This window comes from Equus caballus, chromosome 27 (genome assembly GCF_041296265.1).
Source record: "Equus caballus isolate H_3958 breed thoroughbred chromosome 27, TB-T2T, whole genome shotgun sequence".
NCBI lineage: Eukaryota > Metazoa > Chordata > Mammalia > Perissodactyla > Equidae > Equus > Equus caballus.
Window position 1 is genome coordinate 31,590,047 of NC_091710.1, and position 18,053 is coordinate 31,608,099.

Genomic DNA, 18,053 nt, shown 5'->3' on the forward strand with positions numbered 1-18,053 from the left:
TGTCAGGGAGAGGCTTTCTTCTAGCAGGCGTGTTGGGGCCTGGCTGTGGGGGAGACTTCCTACGAGGGGACAAGTCTTCTCTGTGCCGGCACAAGCTGTGAGACCACACCGCTGGACGTAGGGCAGACGCTGTCACTCGGTGATGTTGGTGGCTCTGTCACTTGACCTTGCTCACCTGTCCCTCATTCATTCTTTCCAGCCTCTGGCCTTCATTTGGCTGCAGCCCTGAGGACCCTGCAGCCCCGTGAGTGTTGTGAAGACATGCTGGCTGTTCTTAACGTTTGAGCCATCACAGCCTTGTGGGTAGGCCAAGTCCTGGGCTTCCTTCTCCTTGTTGAAAATTCAAACCCTCCTGAAAAGGCTAACATTTACCAAACCCCTTACTGCATGCCAGGCACTCTTTTAAGTGTTATACATGAGGGATTATTAGCCCCACTTTACTGAAGCCCAGAGAGGTTAAGGAACTTGTTCAAGTCAAGGTCACACAGCTTGTAAATGGCAGAGCCTGTGTGTGACCAGGCAGCTGCACAGCCTGCACTTTCAGCCTTATGTTCCTGCCACAGACTCAGAGCTCTCCTGAAGGGCTCAAGTCCCAGCACAGGCCAGCCTCACGAGGCAGGCAGGGAAACAGCCCAGAGCAGGGGTTTGGGAAAGGAAAGGGGCCTTTGCGCCCTTAAGAATTGGGAGACGCACCACCCCAGGCTCAGAGGGGGCTGGCACTGTGAGAACAATGCCTGGTCTACCTGCCCCAGGTCTCCTATGAGAGTCAGGCCACCCACAGGCTCCCAGATGACCAGAAAGCCAAACAAAATCGGGAAGCAGACAAGGCTGGCACGTTCAGGAGATGGAGCATCCAGGGGTGGTTTCTCCTTACAGCCTGACCTTCACAAAGCTGCAGGTTTAGAGGAAAAGGTAAATGTCAGAGGATTAATGCTTTCACTTATGTCAGAAAAAGATTTAAAGCCTTAGGCTGATCAGCCCAAAGGCAATTTCTGCAGTTCTCAAAGCTGTGGTCTTCCGAACAGCCCTGAGCCCTGGGTTTCAGGAAGACAATACACCTTTGGGAAAACCAGTCCTCAAGGACGAGGACGTCAGGGGTAAAGGGCTGATGCCATCTGGGAGGCACAGAAGCAAATGCCCTGAAAGTCCCAACTCCTCCCTTAGCTCTGGGAGGTTGGCCGGTTGGTGAGGTGCCGAGGCCATCTCCCATGGATTTTGTTCACAGGTCCACTATAGGACTGATCACCATTACAGCAGCGGCTACTGCCTTCTGAACAGGAAGGAGGTAGAAGTCGAAAAACAGTCCTTCCTGTGTGAGTCCCAACATGTGCCTGGGTAGGATGCTGTGCTGCCATGCCACAGGGGCTGTGTGCTCACCTGAGTCCACAATCACACCTGCCTTGCTCCCTGCCTCCCTCAGGACACTCCCTCTCACAGTCTATGTACTTAAATCATATCCCATGACAAGCCAGATCTTCTTGTGTCTTATCTTGGTATTCTCTTTAAGGCATAGTTAGCAACACAGGAGATGCATAATGAAATTTGTTCTTTAAAAAGTTTTAAAATGCAGTTCACAGAAACTGCACAGTGCTACTGAGTAAACACCTGGGTACAGTGTGTGTGTGTGTGGGGGGGGTGGTGGCAGGTCCTGCAGTCAGGCCACCCACACACCATTCCTAGGCCCATCTCTCCCCAGGTGATAGCCCTTCCCTCTTTGCCTAGGTCTCTTTTCCCATGGTCCATTCTTATATTTATTTTGGGTTTAACTTTAAAAATTTTTCCAATGTGTCACAAGGGACCTCCTGAGGGGCATGTGCTGCCCCGGGGAAGTCAGTGTTAGTATTTGAAAACCTTTTGTTTATGTGCAGGTGACGTGTTTCAGTCATCAGCTGGAGAGCAGCCCTGTAGGAAGATGTGCTGCTACTCAGGGCAAATGAGGCCTCTGAGGAAGAAACAGGTGCCAGGACTTGCTCTCTTAGTCCCACTTACCTGCAAAAGTTTCTGGCCCAACAATGTGACTCTGGTCAAGGGGAAATGGTGTTCTGTTTCTAGAATGTAGTGAGGACAGCATGCTTTAATGACTTTCTCTCTGCCCCATCAGCAACAAGACTAAAAACAAAAATGAACCCAGACTCAAAAAGCTGAGGTGTGAATACGAGGTGACAAGAACAGCTGCATGATTTCTTCAGAGTATAACTTTTCTTAGAGCCATGGAGGAAACCTTCCTCTGTTGTTCAGAGTGACTTGCATAATATATTTAATAAATTTCAATTAGCAATGACCTTGAAAGTAAACAGGATGATCACTTCTAAAAATGTTAATGATCTTCTTAGAATCAGATGTTCGCTGCACCAAGTCGTCCTTTCATCTCTAAACACAATCATGCAGTACTGAGGCTGGTAGTTCTATTACCTTATCCAGTACTTCTTAACAAGTGGGATCTGATGTCAAATACGCATCTTCAATTTAGAGATGGAGGCACCAGACCACACTCTGAAGCTAGGGCAGAACCTGATGTGATTCAATGCCTTTTCAATGACAATTTCAGTCTCCAGGGTCCTCTTTCCTCTGGATCAGGGTGGACAGACTGGAAAATGCTTCCATTTGGTCAAATAGGCTTCCACTAGCTAGACACACCATCCCTGCAGAAGCGCAATCTCTGGTCTATGCGACCCATGGATGCTAGAATGAGAATCTTCCAGTAGGCAGCTCTTGCTGGTCCGGGAGCCCACGAAGATACAAGCGTTGGCAGTTAGGCCCGGCTCTGGGCTGAGTCTCCCAGGATACTCTGAGTCCTTCTCTCATATAATGTACACTTAAGTGTCATGGGCCCAATTCTCCCAAAATCTCAGTCAGAGATAACATCTTAGCTCCAAAATCGCATCACCATGAAAACAAGACGCCGCAGTCTACTTGAGATCATTTTTTCTCTGATTCAAATTTTTATTGAAATCTCTCAAATGTTGCCAAGAAATAGTTTTCGCAAAAGGGGGGGGGGGAGTGGAAATAGCTAACAAGCAAATTCAACATGGGAGCTCCCTTTGCTGGTCTGCAGTAGGTTGATATGTTACAAACACATTCCCAGAGACAAATCTAATTTGCTGGAGAAGTGGACAAAAGACAGGTGTGTTGGGCTTTGCCTCAGGAGAGAAACACTAGAAGAAAAAAAAAATCCATGTCTCAAAACAGAGCACAACAGAGCTAAGAAAAGCAAAATTATTTAAAAGCCTCTCCAAAGACATATAGTAAGACTTCCAAAACAAAAACCAAATTATCCACTAAGAGGATGCTCCATTTTGGTCTTCCCCTCTGCTCTACCTCCAGTTAATAAAAATTCTTAGGCCCTTTGGGTGAAGGTTAAGTTCTGATTCCCTTGTCTTTGCCTCCAAGTCTCTTCTTACAGGCTTCCCATCTACTTAAAGAAGATCCAAGGAATCACTGGAGTGAGGCCTTTCCAAAATTCCATCAAAGAATAAGTCTTTGGTGAGCCAGCACTGAGGCGTGGAAAGAGCAAGGCCTGGGAGTCAGGTGACCTGGCTCTAGTCATGGCAGAACCACTTGCGACTTTGGGTAACTCTCTCCATCTTCTCCGGTCTGTTTCCTCATCTGTAAAATGGGTCAGACCAGTTGATCTGTAAAGTCTCTACCAGTTCATTCTATGATTCTCATATCGGACAATGAAATTTAAATAACCATATTTGTTCATGAGTCTTTAGGATACAGAACCCAAGCTTGCACCGGGAATGACTCCAAACAAGAAGTGAAGTTGAGCACAAGGATCTCACGGATATCAGAAGAGAGTTCCACCAACTCTAGGACCAATGTGGCGGAGTCAAGTGGATTCCAGGTTGGGAAAGTCTCAAGACCAAGGAAGAACTCATGGGGAGTGGGCTACTATGAGCAATACATCCCATTAAGTCATGTGGTTGAGTCCATCTAATCTTGGCACTGTCTCTCCCCAGTCTTTCTCACAATGGCATGCGCTTGCTTTCTAATCTCTTAAGACTCTTTAGCTCCTTTTCCCACCGTAGCCTCAGAATTACTTTTGATTTCATCTGTTATATGAACAAAGCAAGGGCAAATTACCCAGATGTCAGGGCCAAAAGCCACTATTCCAGTCCTTTCTGGCCACTGTCAATTCTTGCTTTTCCAGGGTAAAGACGAAAAGCTTTCTTGCTGATTAAACAAAGCCATGGGTATTAGGAAGACTATGCAAACTTGGCACCATTTCATGGTCTTACTAACATTTGCCTCAAATGTCAGTTGATCTGTATCTAGCCAGTCTAGGAAGAGGAAGAAGAGGATAGGAGATCTACACAGATAGCAGGGGTGGGCCCACAAACAGAAGGGGCTCTTTGATTTGCTCTACATCATCTACAATTTATCTTTGAGGCCACTACGAACATTCTGACAACTCAGCAGAAGACGGTTTACATTTTATCCTCCTCTCTTCCCTGCTACCTGCCGTTGTGAGGGTGACTAAACAGTGAGGTGGACAAAGTGGAAAAAGCAGCAGAGGAAGGAACAGTAAAAAGCCAGCTAATCTAGAAATTAGGCAATCAGTCTCAGAACAATCCTGCTACTTTATTTTCTGTGACAAATACTCCCACCACCACCATCTATATTTTTCTTCACTACTTTTACTCCTTTCTACCTCCTTCTCCCAACTCAAGGTAATCACTCTGGGGGCCCAGGCACCGAGGCTTTCTTGTTGTAGTTTGCCTGCATGGTGTCTGGGATGCTGGGTTCTCAAGGCATGCATGACGCACTGAGAACTCGGCTGAAAGAGAACAGAAGGCAGTTCAGGCAACAATACTCCTGAGCCCACGCCCTGCAAGGAGCCCTCACGGGGGGGCTGCTTGTAGAAGTCTTATATAACACAGTAAGTTCTGTACAACATAAAAGACTTTTAAGTCAGAAGGAAGAGTTTTCTGGGAAGCTATTTATTTCATCCAGCCTTATAAATAAACACTAAGCAAAACAAACAAAAGCCCCACCTGTCCAGGCCAACAATTTTTTAAAAACCATGCTTTCCTGCTTTTAGAGGAGTTACACATGCAGTAAGACAAATGGAATCTATACTCTGTCTCATTTGCTCTTGGTCATCATTCTAAATCCTAACATTCAGTACTACTACTCGCACTAAAAGCAAAGCTAAGAGAAACATTTTTTTCTAAGGGGAGAGGAAGGGTTGGTACGTGGAAAGTAATTTTTGTAAAGAAACATAGGAGTTTGTTTATAAAACTCAGGCTATTCTTGACTAAGCAAGAAAGCTGGTCAGAACAGACCTCTACCTTGACCTGTAATTAAAGACTAGATACTACAGTGTACCTCCTTTTGCATAGGGTTTCCTAAAAATGGACAAAAGGAACCCTTATCTTTTCTGTAACATATGTAAGATAGCACACAGGGTTCCTCCTGGAAGCTCCCAACTTCCCTCTTTGGTCACTGGATCTCACAGAACATAAGAGCAGAACTCTCTCAATACACAGAAAAACAACACAGACACATAACTCCTGTGAGTACACGCCTCCCTCTACAGCCCTTCCACACGACAGACAAGGCACACAAGTCTATGCTCCGGCGACACCCTCTAGCTGGCTAGGCACTGGGGAGGTAACCTAGGTCCAGTTTCTCGTGTGTGACATGAGGGTGAGGTCATGAAGGAAGAGAGAGGTGTCGTTTGGGGCAAACATCAGGCAGTGGGTGATATCATTGCCGTCAGACGGTCCTCATAAGTTCTGGAGGAGTGTCAGCTTGATTTAGAGAGGATCATTAATCTCTTGAAGGTGGATCTGTTAGCTGGATAGGTGTTAGTTGTATGGTGTGCTCTGGGTAACCGGGTTTGAAAGGACTGGTGGTGGAGTGAGTGAAGTTGTGGCCGATGGGTATAAATTACCTGGGCATGCAGTGAAGCGGGATAGGTGAAAGCAGGAGGAGGTAGAGCAGGCGCTAACTCCGCTGGGTACAGAGGGTACGGGGCCCACACTTCAGGGCTACTGGGGTAAAGTGCAGGCACTGTGAGCTCATCTGCAAGAAAAGAATAAGGGAAGAGTTAGTGGTTACCAAACAGCTGGTTTACAAATCAGAAACAAAACACTCAATAACCCCAAGCCCCAATCAATGTCAGAAGTCAAATTACTCTCATTCTTTTAATAACCTGTTGGCTTTGGTCCCCCAAACTCTAAGCGAGGGAATGGTAAATACAAAATGAAACAGAGCAAAAAGCATCTGCCGCCTGTCTGTCCTGCTGAGATCTCAGGCCTGGACTCCTCTTTGGATACTCTGATGTCTTTCCAACTGTAGCCGGGGGAACCCCAAAACAGTGAGGATTTCCTGCAAAAACAGCAAATGCGGCCCTTTGAGGAAAAGAAGAAAAAGAACTGTAGCAGATATCCCATGAAAACCCACTGCAGAGCCTTTGGGAGAACAATGGCTTCCCTGCAGGACCCCGACAGACAAGAACTGTAGCATTTTCCACTTATTAGTATTAATTACTATTGACAAATAAATCATGACTGTCAATCATTTTCCCTTTAGCCCTCAGAAGCACAGGACCAGACACTGTGCCTACAGGGCACTGAAGATGTTAAAAATTCAGAGAATAGAAGGGAAAAGGCTTAAGTATCTTGATTAAAAAGTTAGGCTCTTCAAAGAAGCAAAGAAGAATGAACATGGTTGCTTTTTACACTGATTATATTTTCTAGGGAAAAAAAGTGAGTCACGTTGCCAGCTGACTGGTCTAAATGTTCCTCGTGCAGCTTCAATTCCATTCAGGGTAAGCTGCAGTTTGCCAGACTGAAGGGCAAGTGCCCAGGCCTCAGAATGTATGAGGAAGCAATCCATTAAAGTAACAGCAAACACATGAGAGAGCTTCTCAGCAAAGGCAAAAATAACATCAGTCAATAGTTAGGAATCTGGACCCTGTGAAGCAGCGATCTCAATATGCGTTTTTATCACCTGTCAAAACCTGAAATCAAGTAGGCCAAGGATGCTACCCAGGACTGCTGAGGGTGTCAGCAAAAGGTGACTCGATAAAGCCATTAGTGACTCTGCCATTCAGGACTTTCCAGAAGTCTATAGCGCATGTGACCCAAGGTCAACAGAGTCACTTCACTGCTTCCCGCCATCTAAGAAGCCACTCCAGGCCAGTTCACTCCTCGTCTCCCTCATCCTCTCAGCTCCCCCAACTCTGGTTCTGCCCAGGGTTTCCAATATTGGAGGGGCCAGAAACAGAAGCCTGCTTTGCTGAGTGGGATGTGGGGACTGCTCTAAGGAGCAACCAAAAAGCAGCTGAGCCTCTGGGTGCATGTGGGTCTGAGGCTTTCCATAGCTAGCCCGCATGGCAAGAGCTTCTGACGGGATGAGAGTTCAGAGCTGACTGATGACTATCCATTCAGAGGGCAGCTCTGGGACTCCAACAATGTGGTGTGATATCCTGGCTGGCCAACCTCCCCAACGCCCTCTCTCAACAAGGCAGTTCAAATGACCTCCTCAGGACGTGCTGATGGGGATACAGACTGCTTGTACGTCTAGGCTGGAGAGCCTATGCCAAAAGAGTGGACTGAAAGTGATTATTGGGATAGGGAAACAGTAGCATCATAAGCCTCTTTAAAATGATCAGGGGGCGAGCCCAGTGGCATAGTGGTTAAGCTGGCAAGCTCTGCTTTGGTGGCCTAGGGTTCACGGGTTCAGATCCCGGGCACACCTATACACTGCTCATCAAGGCATGCTGTGGTGGTGTCCCACATGCAGAGTAGAGGAAGACTGGCACACAGACATTAGCTCAGCAACAAGCTACCTCAAGCAAAAAGAGGAAGATTGGCAAGATGTAAGCTCAGGGCCAATCTTCCTCACCAAAAAAAAAAAGAAAAAAACGAAAAAAAAAAATCAGGTCTACACCACCTACTTTCAGTTTCAGGGGGTGTAGGTATTTGTAGTTTCTGTAGGGAAATTCCTTACAGAGGGACTGAGAGAACACTTAACAGATCCCCATGTTTCCTGTCATGATGAGACCATATGATTTCCATTAGAGCAACTCTTGTGTGAGGCCAGCTTGTGGAAACTAACTGCTGCCAGAACCAATGCCTCGGATTTTAAACAACCAACCATTCTCAGGAATGGCAAGCTATTATTGTTGTTGTTGTTATTGTTATTTCAGCTACCATGCTATTTTAAGACATTTGGAGTCTTTTTAAAAGTCAAGAGAGTCTCAAGATGAAGCACACTGACTTCCTGGCCCGTGCTTGCCCAGCCCCACTGTGACAGTAGGAGACTAGAAGCCCCTCACTGGCGATGTGCGTGGCCTGCAGCCTGACAGCAGTCCTTCTTCATCCTGCTGCCGACAGGAACCGGAGAAGTGGAGGGGCTTTACCTGATCACTGGGTACTTCCATTAGAAAGTTTTAAAAATGAAATGAGTATGTCTTTTAAGATATCCAATCCTAAAGAGATAATGGAGATAAGGTGGAGTCAGGGTTTCAATCTTAGCCTGACTGATGGAATTTATGATTTCCAGACATTTCCACATTTTTATCTGAGAGCTTTACCTTCCATTGGGTCTACACGGATTCTCAGAGACAATTCACTGACTAACATCTGCACAACGCCTAGCCCAGCAGAATGGGGGATTTGCTTCCAAATCCCCTAAACCCCAAGCTGCTGAGAATAGTGCAGTCAGGTAGTGAAACAGAGGCCTACAAGAGACTAGGATGACCCTAACACTTGACAAATCCCTTGCTACATCTTATCATCTCTTCCTTCTCCTCTTGTGAAGGAGCCTGGAGATACTGTAAATGTCAGGAGACAAGCAGCATGCAGGGGCTTGGTCAGGAGGAGGATGAACTCAAAATGTGTCAATGGAGATGTGCCACGCTGGTGTGTACTGGGAGAGGAGGGCAGTGAGGATGATTTCCTTCTTCTCTTTTTTTTTTTTTATTGCTGAGGAAGATTCACCCTGAGCTAACACCCACTGACAATCTTCCTCTTTTTGTATGTGAGCCACCTCCAACAGCATGGCCACTGACAGACGAGTGGTGTAGGTCTGCACCTGGGAACCAAACCCAGGCTGCTGGAGTGAAGCGTGCCAAACTTAACCACGAGGCTACAGGGGCTGGCCCTGGGATAATTTCTAACACATTTTCAAGAGTGGGCCAGTGATAACCCAGGAAGGCAAGATCTGGGTCTTACTCAAGTCTGTACCCCTGGGCTAGCTCTGAGACTGGTATTTAGAATGTAACAGTTCTTGTACTGAATAGTATCTGATGGAAAATTCTACAAGTTATTTAAAGATATGCCAGTTTTCTTTGTTAAAGGAACTTAGGAAATATCCACAGGAGCTAGATCTAAAATTTCCCAATCTTTGCAGTATTTGTCACTGAGCAAAAGGAGGCTCAAACCAGAGCAGACGTTACAGAGCAGTAATTTTCAAAGTTAAAAATAAAAACAGTAGAACCCCTTTCTTCAAACTACTTTTTCCCGGAAACTCTTTTTAATAAAAGCATAGCTACTTTGGTTGACTTGGGGCAGGGTGGGTGGGGGGATGGCTGGAAGACCTCAACCACTGTGATAGTCCCCAGGGTACCCCAGGGAAAACAGTTTGAAAACCACTCTTACAGCTGCTGTCACCCAAGGACCAGTTTTTAAAGTAACCTCCTCTTCGAACTCTCTGAAGCCTGAACTCATTCCTGCAGCTCCTGGAAACCCGTCTGCGAGAGAGGGAGGGAGGTCAATGAGTAGCTGGAGCAGGGGAAAGAAACAAGAAACAATGAAACAACTGGGATGGAACAAAACAGGCTCTCTTGACTGACATGGACTTCAGTGCCCAAAGCACTGTGGAGTGCCAAAGGAGTCCTTGAGTGTACTTTTATGGCCTCACAAATAAAGTGCAGAAAATTCAGACCGAGGAAATGTAACAGGTAAAATAACAGGAAGAAAGGTAAACAAATCAGAGGGAGCTATTTACTCCCTCCTCCATGCTCCCAAACTCTGTCCTCATATCTGCTCTACAGCACCCACAGTGCACTGTCCTCGTGAGTCAGTGTTTCTCAAAATGTGGTTCCCTGACCAACACCATCAGCATCACCTAGGAGTCTGGTAGAAACGCAAATTATTGGCTCCACCTCAGATCTACTAAATCAGACATTCTGACCTCTAGGAGATTCTGACGCATACTTAAGTTTGAGAACCACTGTTGTTAAGTTATTTATCTTCTTGTCTTTCTCTCTTATTGTATTATTAGCTGCTTGAGCAAGTATTATATGCATTTTGTTTTCAAAGAGCTTAGTATAGTATCTCTCACAGATACTATGTTTCAAGTAGTTTCTTGAATGAATGAAACACTTGAGCAGAGAAAATGTGAATAAAAGCAATAATCCTGGACCTATGTTGTGAGAGAAAGCGGAGTGTCAAAGCAGACCCAGCCTGGCATCTCTTGCTTGGCTCAGAGCCACATTTACGTGCCCTTCTAGTGACAGAGCAATATGATATAGGCACAATGGGGGCAGCCCCATGAAGTCAGGATCATACCTGTGGTAAAGCAGCCCTCAGGGACACCTACATTTCAGTATGAGGCTGAGGACTCCGAAACAGGCCCACCCCCTTCCATGGAAGAGGGTAGTAGACAGAAGGAACTGTCTGCATTCATATGGTCTTTTTGGTTGCTAATGTGGTCTTGAGAAAATTACAGAAGCTCAAGAGACAGCGTTCACGACATAAGCCCTTCAGGCAGACGACCCTACTGAAGGGGCAGGCAGCAGCAGCAGAGCAGCACGTTCAGGTGGGTTTCACCTGCGCGAGTCACTGCCCGTCCTGCTGAAGCGTAATAGGATGAGAAGGCTGAAAAAAGAGGAGAAAGTCTGCTGCCCCAGGCCCACTGGGATGAAATGGAGTTCAGGGAAGGGGTGAGATTCCCCCCAACAAAAGAGGCTCTCGACCACCCAGAGTGAGCCAGGCCCTAGTGAGCAGAAAGAGATGAGGAGGCCTGGGCCTTTTGTCTGGGCCTAGTCTGCCCTTCCTGAAAGGCTGGGTCAATCCTTTCCCATTGCACCAGGTCTTGCTACATCCTTTCTCCTTTTGCACCTCTGAGGATAACGTTGTTGAAGGCTCACAATATACATTCGAATAGGCCTTTTTCTTAGCATAAGAATATGTAACCAGAAGAGCTCAAATTGGATTCTGACAAACAAGGACTAGAAACTTCCCCAACTCCACCCTCCAGTCCCTTTGAAAAGAAAGAACTGTGGAGTCTCTGATGCAGGTTTAACCCAGAGCTCATAAAGATCATCTAGTCTGCCTTTTCATTTAGGTGAGGAAACAAGGAGGCAGAAAGGGGAAGCTTCCAGTCTAAGGTCACACAGAAACAGGGAGAAAGACAAATGGCTCTCAGAAACAACTAAGAGCAAGAAGAACAAGGAGAATCTTGAATGGACTTAATCTGAGTATAGTTGAGAACACAAGGCCCAAGAACTTTAAATCAGTATTTACTTTTCCTCTTGGATATTTCTATTTGGAAATATTCCACAGCAATCTCATGCTCCACGTGTCCAAAACTAAACACACTCCCTCCAATGGCTTGTCTTCCTTGGTTCCAGATTTCAACAAAAGATGCCACTCATGGGGCTGGCCCGGTGGTGCAGTGGTTAAGTACACACGTTCCACTTCGGGGGCCCTGGGTTCGCCGGTTCAGATCCTGGGTGCGGACATGGCACCACTTGGCAAGCCATGGTGTGGTAGGCGTCCCACATATAAAGTAGAGGAAGATGGGCAAGGATGTTAGCTCAGGGCAGGTCTTCCTCAGCAAAAAAAAGAGGAAGACTGGCAGCAGATGTTAGCTCAGGGCTGATCTTCCCCCAAAAAAGAAAAAAGATGCCACTCAGTTGCCCAAACCAGGGTGACCTGGTAGTCACCCCATTCTCCCTCAGATTCAATCTTTCACCAGGGTCCTATTGAATCTATCCCATGATCCACTTTGATCTTAACTATCATTAATGGAGTACCGAAAAGGCCTCCTGAGAGCCCTACTGGCCACCATACCACAGCCAGGTCAACTTTTAAAATATACAATCAACAACGTCACTCTCCTGCTTAAAACCTTTCTATGTCTTCCCCCTGCTCTCTGGATACTGTCTAAACTCCAGATATCATGGCCAGAAGACCCCATGTGATATTGCCCTTCTCTTCCTCTCCAGCTCCGGCTCTCTCCTGGTTCTCCCTCATAGTTCACAATCAGTCATTTTCATGGCTTGACCATACCTGGTTATCTCCCACTTCTAGGCCTTGTACATAGTTGTTCACTTTGCCAGGGGTATTCTCTCCTTTCACCTGGCTAAACTCTTAGTCATTCTTCAAAGGACTCAACTTAGATGTCACTTCTTTAGGGATGGGAGGGAGCTTTGCCTTCCTGAAGGGGAAGAAGCGCCTTCTCTGTGTTCTGCTGTGTCCTATACCTCCCAATCATAGCAGCTACCTCCAGGATTATAAATTCTTATTCTTTGCTTACCCCAGTGCCTAGCACAGTATATTGGAAAGTATCAAGAAGTCAATTATTTGCTCTATACTTGGTAAAACGAATGGAGGAAAAAACAATACTTCTATCTTGCCCTTCAGAAAAGGAAATGATCAGATTTTAGGATAATTCAATTCTGTGTGGGCAATAAATATGCACAGAAAGAAGATGGATGTGAGAGCATATAAACGCTACTTCTTAAATAAATTACATTTCAACTCAGTTTTAATAGCTTATATTTGCATACATTTTTATATACAGCTAAGAGCTTATACATCCATTATCACTCTGGATCCTCATTTAAAGCCCTGGGGAAAAGGGCAAGAATAGGTGTCTCATTTTAACAATGAGAAAAGATCTATCCAAGGTCTCAAAGCTAACTCACGGTGTCTGAACTGGGACTAGAATGCTGGTTTCTTGTCTCAGCGCTCAGGGTCCCTTCCACACACCATCCTGCCCTCCCTGGAGTAGGGATGCCCCCACTGCTGGTGGTGGTGATGGGCTACTGAAGTGTAGGTGGTCTTCATCTCTAGCTTTCACCATACTCAATTTACTAGAATAAACACAGGGACAGAGTCCCCTAGGAGAGCTTGCCTGATAAATGAAGAATTCGGCCAGAAAAAACAGCCGTCATGACACAGAAGGCTCAAATATGATGAAAAATTCCATTTTTAATGGAAAAAAAAATCAATTTTCAAACAAGAAAAATAAATCAAGGATCTTGTTAAGCAATCAACTCCTAGTCACATACCTCAGCAAGTAGTTGATCCATGTCTGTTAAGTAAACCCTTCAAAAATCAGCCTTATAAGGCCCATTCTTTTTAGGACTATCCCATTAGGACACACTCTTCTGGTGTTATGTCTAAGAACGCAGCCCATGCCCAGCTTCCAAGGCCCAGCACAGTGCACACTAGCTCCTGCAGTGGGTTGAACAGTGTTCTCCCAAATTCACATCTACCTGGAACTTCAGAATGCAACCATTTTGAAAACAGGAATTTTGCAACATAATTATTTAAGGATCTTGAGATGAAATCATCCTGGTTTTAGGGTGGGCTCTAAATCCATTGACAAATGTCCTTCTAAGAAGAGAGGACACAGAGAAGAGGGTGATGTGAAGATGGAGACAGAGATGGGATAAAACGCCAAAGACTGCCAGTAGCCACCAGCAGTTAGGACAGGCATGGGACGACAGTTTCTCCCTCAGAGCTCCCTGAAGGAACCAACACTGCTGACACCTTGATTTCAGACTTCTGACCTCCTAAACTGTGAGAGAATAGATTTCTGTTGTTTTCAGCCACCAATTGGTGGTATTTGTTGCGGCAGCCCAGGAAACTACAGTTCCCATAGAAGATCACACACCTTCTTGGCTCGCCAAGAAGACAGGTGCAGGGGAAGAACCAAAAGATTTGGTGAAAAGCTCAAGGGATGTGTTCAGTATCACCCAGCAAAAATCAGGACTATAATTTTTGTGTTCTGCACAGGAAACCAACTGTACTACGTGCTGGAGACACCAGAGGAAATCAAGTCTGTGCTCAGCCCTCCTCCACTTTTACCTGCTCTTTATCACAGTCCTTGGCCACTTCCATTGGTTCAATTATTAATTCTATTTAAGATAACTCATACATCTACACACTTGATTTCTACTCCAATGCAGACATCCTAAAACTCATCAAACTCAACTCCTCCAAGAGTGAACTCACTGTCACTTAAAAACCAGTTCCTCTCCTTACCTCCTAACATTTCCCTTTATCTCATTTATTCAGGTTCAAAGCTTCCTTCATTTTCCATATCCAAACAAATGCTAAGTAAATCCTAATAACAATAAAGATTACAAAGATACTGATAAGTGATAGCCATAGTAGTAATAATAGTAGCCAATATTTACTGAGCACATTTTATGTGCCATGCACTGTGCTAGTGCTCCTTGTGGGAAGTATTAACCTTAGCCCCTTTTACGTTATGATGAAGCAGAGGCATAGAGAAGTTAAATAACTAGCCCCATGACTCACAGCAAGTGACAGAACCAGGACGTGAATCAATCATCTGAGTCCAGAATCCAGACCTTCGCTGCTCTGCCTCTCCATATTGATTATATTTCCTCTATGTCCTTCTCACTATCTTTTCCTTTCTATCCCTACTTCTACCATCCAAATGCAGGTTCTCACCTGGAATGCTTTAACAGCTTCTGGACTTTTACACTGGCTTTTTAATAACTTTCACGGTCTCTCCACTCCAATTTTTCTCTCATAATACACATTCCTGGAGTAAGTCTTTAAATGGGCCAGAAGGCTAACCCAGACCCACAAAATAAGTTTGCCAAGGAAATTCTGAAAGCAAGCTGGTCTTGATTCAATTGGTGCAGAGTCTCCTCCCCTCCAGTGAATGATTTTCTGCCATGCCTCTGAGCAGTCACTGCTCTCATGGTCCTGTTCTTTCCTCACAGCCCAACTGTTCCATGCCAAGAAACCATCCAATACAATCAACGGCTTTAAAAGGATCTGATCCCTGATCTGAGAGTTAAAGGGAACCCAGGGCATAAGCAGGAAGAAAAGTGTTTCTTTGGGGACTTAAGTCACTACTGCTATCTACTCTTGCTCATCACAATGGGACATTTTCATTCCTCTTCCTGCAACTGCAGGATTGAAGGGTACCCAGAGCTTCCCCAGACAATAGAAATGGAAGATTGAGGGTACTGCCAGCCTCTCCGAGAGCCTAGATTTCTTAACTGCAGTCAAATTTGGATGTTTACCAGGAGCTATCTTCCCAGAAAGCACTGGTTTTATATCATATAAACAACAATAAAAACATTCACCCAGCTCCACTCTGCTAAAGACCTTGGTAAGCTTCCTGAGGGCAGAATACTGTTCTGCTGTATTCACTAATATGCATCTCACAGGCTGTGGCACAACGTAGACACCCAATAAATACTTCCTGAATGAGTATACCCATCTTTTGCATAAAACATAACCTCCCTCCTCTTTTTCTAGCCCAGAACTATACTATGAGTTAAAGTGTTTCTTTTGCTGGGGGCCCTGTGGCTGAGTGGTTAAGTTTGTGCGCTCTGCTTCAGTGGCCCAGTGTTTCGCTGGTTCGGATCCTGGGCGGGGACCTGGCACTGCTCATCAGGCCAGGTTGAGGCAGCGTCCCACATGCCACAACTAGAAGGACCTACAACTAAAAATACACAACTATGTACTGGGGGGGTTTGGGGAGAAAAAGGAAAAACACAATCTTTAAAGTGTTTCTTCTGCTTCTTCTGTTGCCCAAACAGCAGATAATTTAGATTATAAAAGGATTTCAGTATTGAACATAAGAGTGGCTGTGTGGCTCATCTATGTGACAGATACCAAATGGTAATAATAAGAATATTTATACAGAGCATACTTTGTGTAAAATACTTCACAAACTTTAACCTAGTTATTCTCCAGAACATTCTTATGAGGTAGGTGCTGCTATTATCATCTCTGTGTCACAAATGGAGGATGCTAACTAAGGGCTTAGAGAGATTAAGTGACAGACCCAAGGCCAGGCAGCTAGGAGGAGTGAAGCCCTGATTCAAATATAAGCCACATGGCTCCAGAACTCAGACTCTTAATCCTTGAGTTAAGGTGGTGGTTTTGTCCAGCCAAACACTTTCCCCCTGAACCATAAAGCTTAACTTCCTAACCAAGTTAGAAAAGACAGGTCACTACCTTCAAAAACAAAAAAGAAACAAAATACTATTTCAGGTTGGATGAATAACACAAGAGGTTATTTTGAAAACATGACACTTCTGATCTGCTTTTCTGGGCCATGATGACATCTAATTAACACATATATTTATTCTTTAAAATTTATAATGAAAAGAAAAGCATATCCATAAGGTAATTCTGTCATGAGTTTTCGTTTTAGTTAGGAGACATACTATGTGTACGTGGGCACTGAGTAAAAGAGAAAGCATGAGAAATTGCAGGTTTGGATCACAGAGATGATATGCGAGAAATGTCAACAACTTGTGCTTTACTGAGAATACTGGAGGGAGGAGAAAGGAAAAAAAAGAAATTTCTTCCTCCATTTTAAAAACATTTAGTGTTTTAGTAAAACTTCCACTTGCCACTCACTCACCTTTTTGGGCATACATGTATATATATTTGTAAGGGAGGAAAGTTAGGAAGGGAGAGGTATGTTTACAAGAACATTGGGAGGCCCACGTATCTTTTTAAGGAAACTGCTGCTTGGATTATCTATCTAGTCTATAAAAATAGATCATCTATAAAACTATCTTATTAAACTATATAAGCTCCTTGAGCGCAGGGCCTGTGTCTGTTTTGCCCCTCACTGTATCCCAAAGTGCCTAGCATAGTACATGTTACACAGCAGACATTCATAACGCTTTATAAGTGCTGTGTGAGGCGTAAATCTTTGGATACATCTTTTTCTTCCCTTTGAGATAAATTCTCAATAGAAATAGATATATTTGTGCCAACCTTTAATATGACAATATTGGGAGTCATCATTAAAAACAAAACTAAACAAAAACAATTTTATAAGCAAAATGTCTCTCTATTCTTTTAATGTACATTTCTTTGATAGTTAATGAAGCTGAACTAACGTACTTCTAGATTCTTAGTTAGAACATATGCTGCCTAGAAAAGTCTTAAGTCACGATGCCCTCTTGAAAATCCAGGATGGGCCAAATATCCTTCCCCACAGTTCCCACAACAGCATATGTATACCCTGATCATTGCGTCTATCCACTTACACTGAAAATGATTTCTTTCCTTATCTTTCTCCTTGCCTAAACTGTAATCTGCTATTCCCAGTATCTATATCTGGGATATTCAATGAAAGTTTGTTAAATTTAACTGACATCACCAGTGCCTGCAACTTACACTATCAAGAGCATGTAAAATTGAGAAACATAATCTCAACCCAATGATTTACAGTTTAGCACATTTCCTTGACTTTTAAGAAAATGTCAGTCTAGGGGCTGGCCCCGTGGCTGAGTGGTTAAGTTTGCGCGCTCAGCTTAGGCGGCCCAGGGTTTCACTGGTTCAGATTCTGGACATGGACATGACACCACTCATCAGGCCACGCTGGGGTGGCGTCCCACATGCCACAACCAGAAGGATCCACCACTAAAAATACACAATTATGTACCGCGGGGCTTTGGGGAGAAAAAGGAAAAATAAAATCTTTTAAAAAAAAAAAAAAGCATGAAACAAAAACAAAAAAGAAAATGTCAGTCTAAATCTGCAAAGGTTCCAGTCCTGCATAAAAAGGCAGAAACCTTAATAACTTGGCACAGCTATCAGTTTTAAAGAGACTGAAACTGACTTATAGAACTAATGAATCAGAATCTCAAAATATACCTGAGAGTACAAATAACACACATTGAGACAAACACATAGGCATAGTGGCCTGTGGGCCTTGTGAGGAATTCCTGAACGGAATTGTGCATCTGAACTGAGCTCCTCCTTTCATCTCTTCTCTCCTCCTGCTCTAAGAGCTCAGCAACTCTACCCTCTTTTGGTTCCCCAACTATGTTCACTGACTGGCCCTGGGGCTAT

The 18,053-nt window shown here is 44.6% G+C and overlaps 1 protein-coding gene across 20 annotated transcripts in view; it reads right to left on the reverse strand.

The window, feature by feature from the left end:
- Positions 1-18,053, reverse strand: part of RBPMS (RNA binding protein, mRNA processing factor) — a 172,248-nt gene that overhangs the window by 23,428 nt on the left and 130,767 nt on the right. For 12 of the 20 annotated variants that reach the window (XM_014736587.3, XM_070252732.1, XM_070252726.1 and 9 more), the window contains one exon: positions 5,900-6,030. The exons of 2 other annotated variants lie outside the window; for them this stretch is intronic. In XM_014736587.3, coding sequence (XP_014592073.1) covers positions 5,900-6,030 — 131 coding nt within the window. Of the gene's footprint in view, positions 1-2,919; positions 3,607-5,899; positions 6,031-18,053 lie in introns of those variants that run through there. 6 more of the 20 variants (XM_070252731.1, XM_003364229.5, XM_070252733.1 and 3 more) reach the window with 2 other exon arrangements.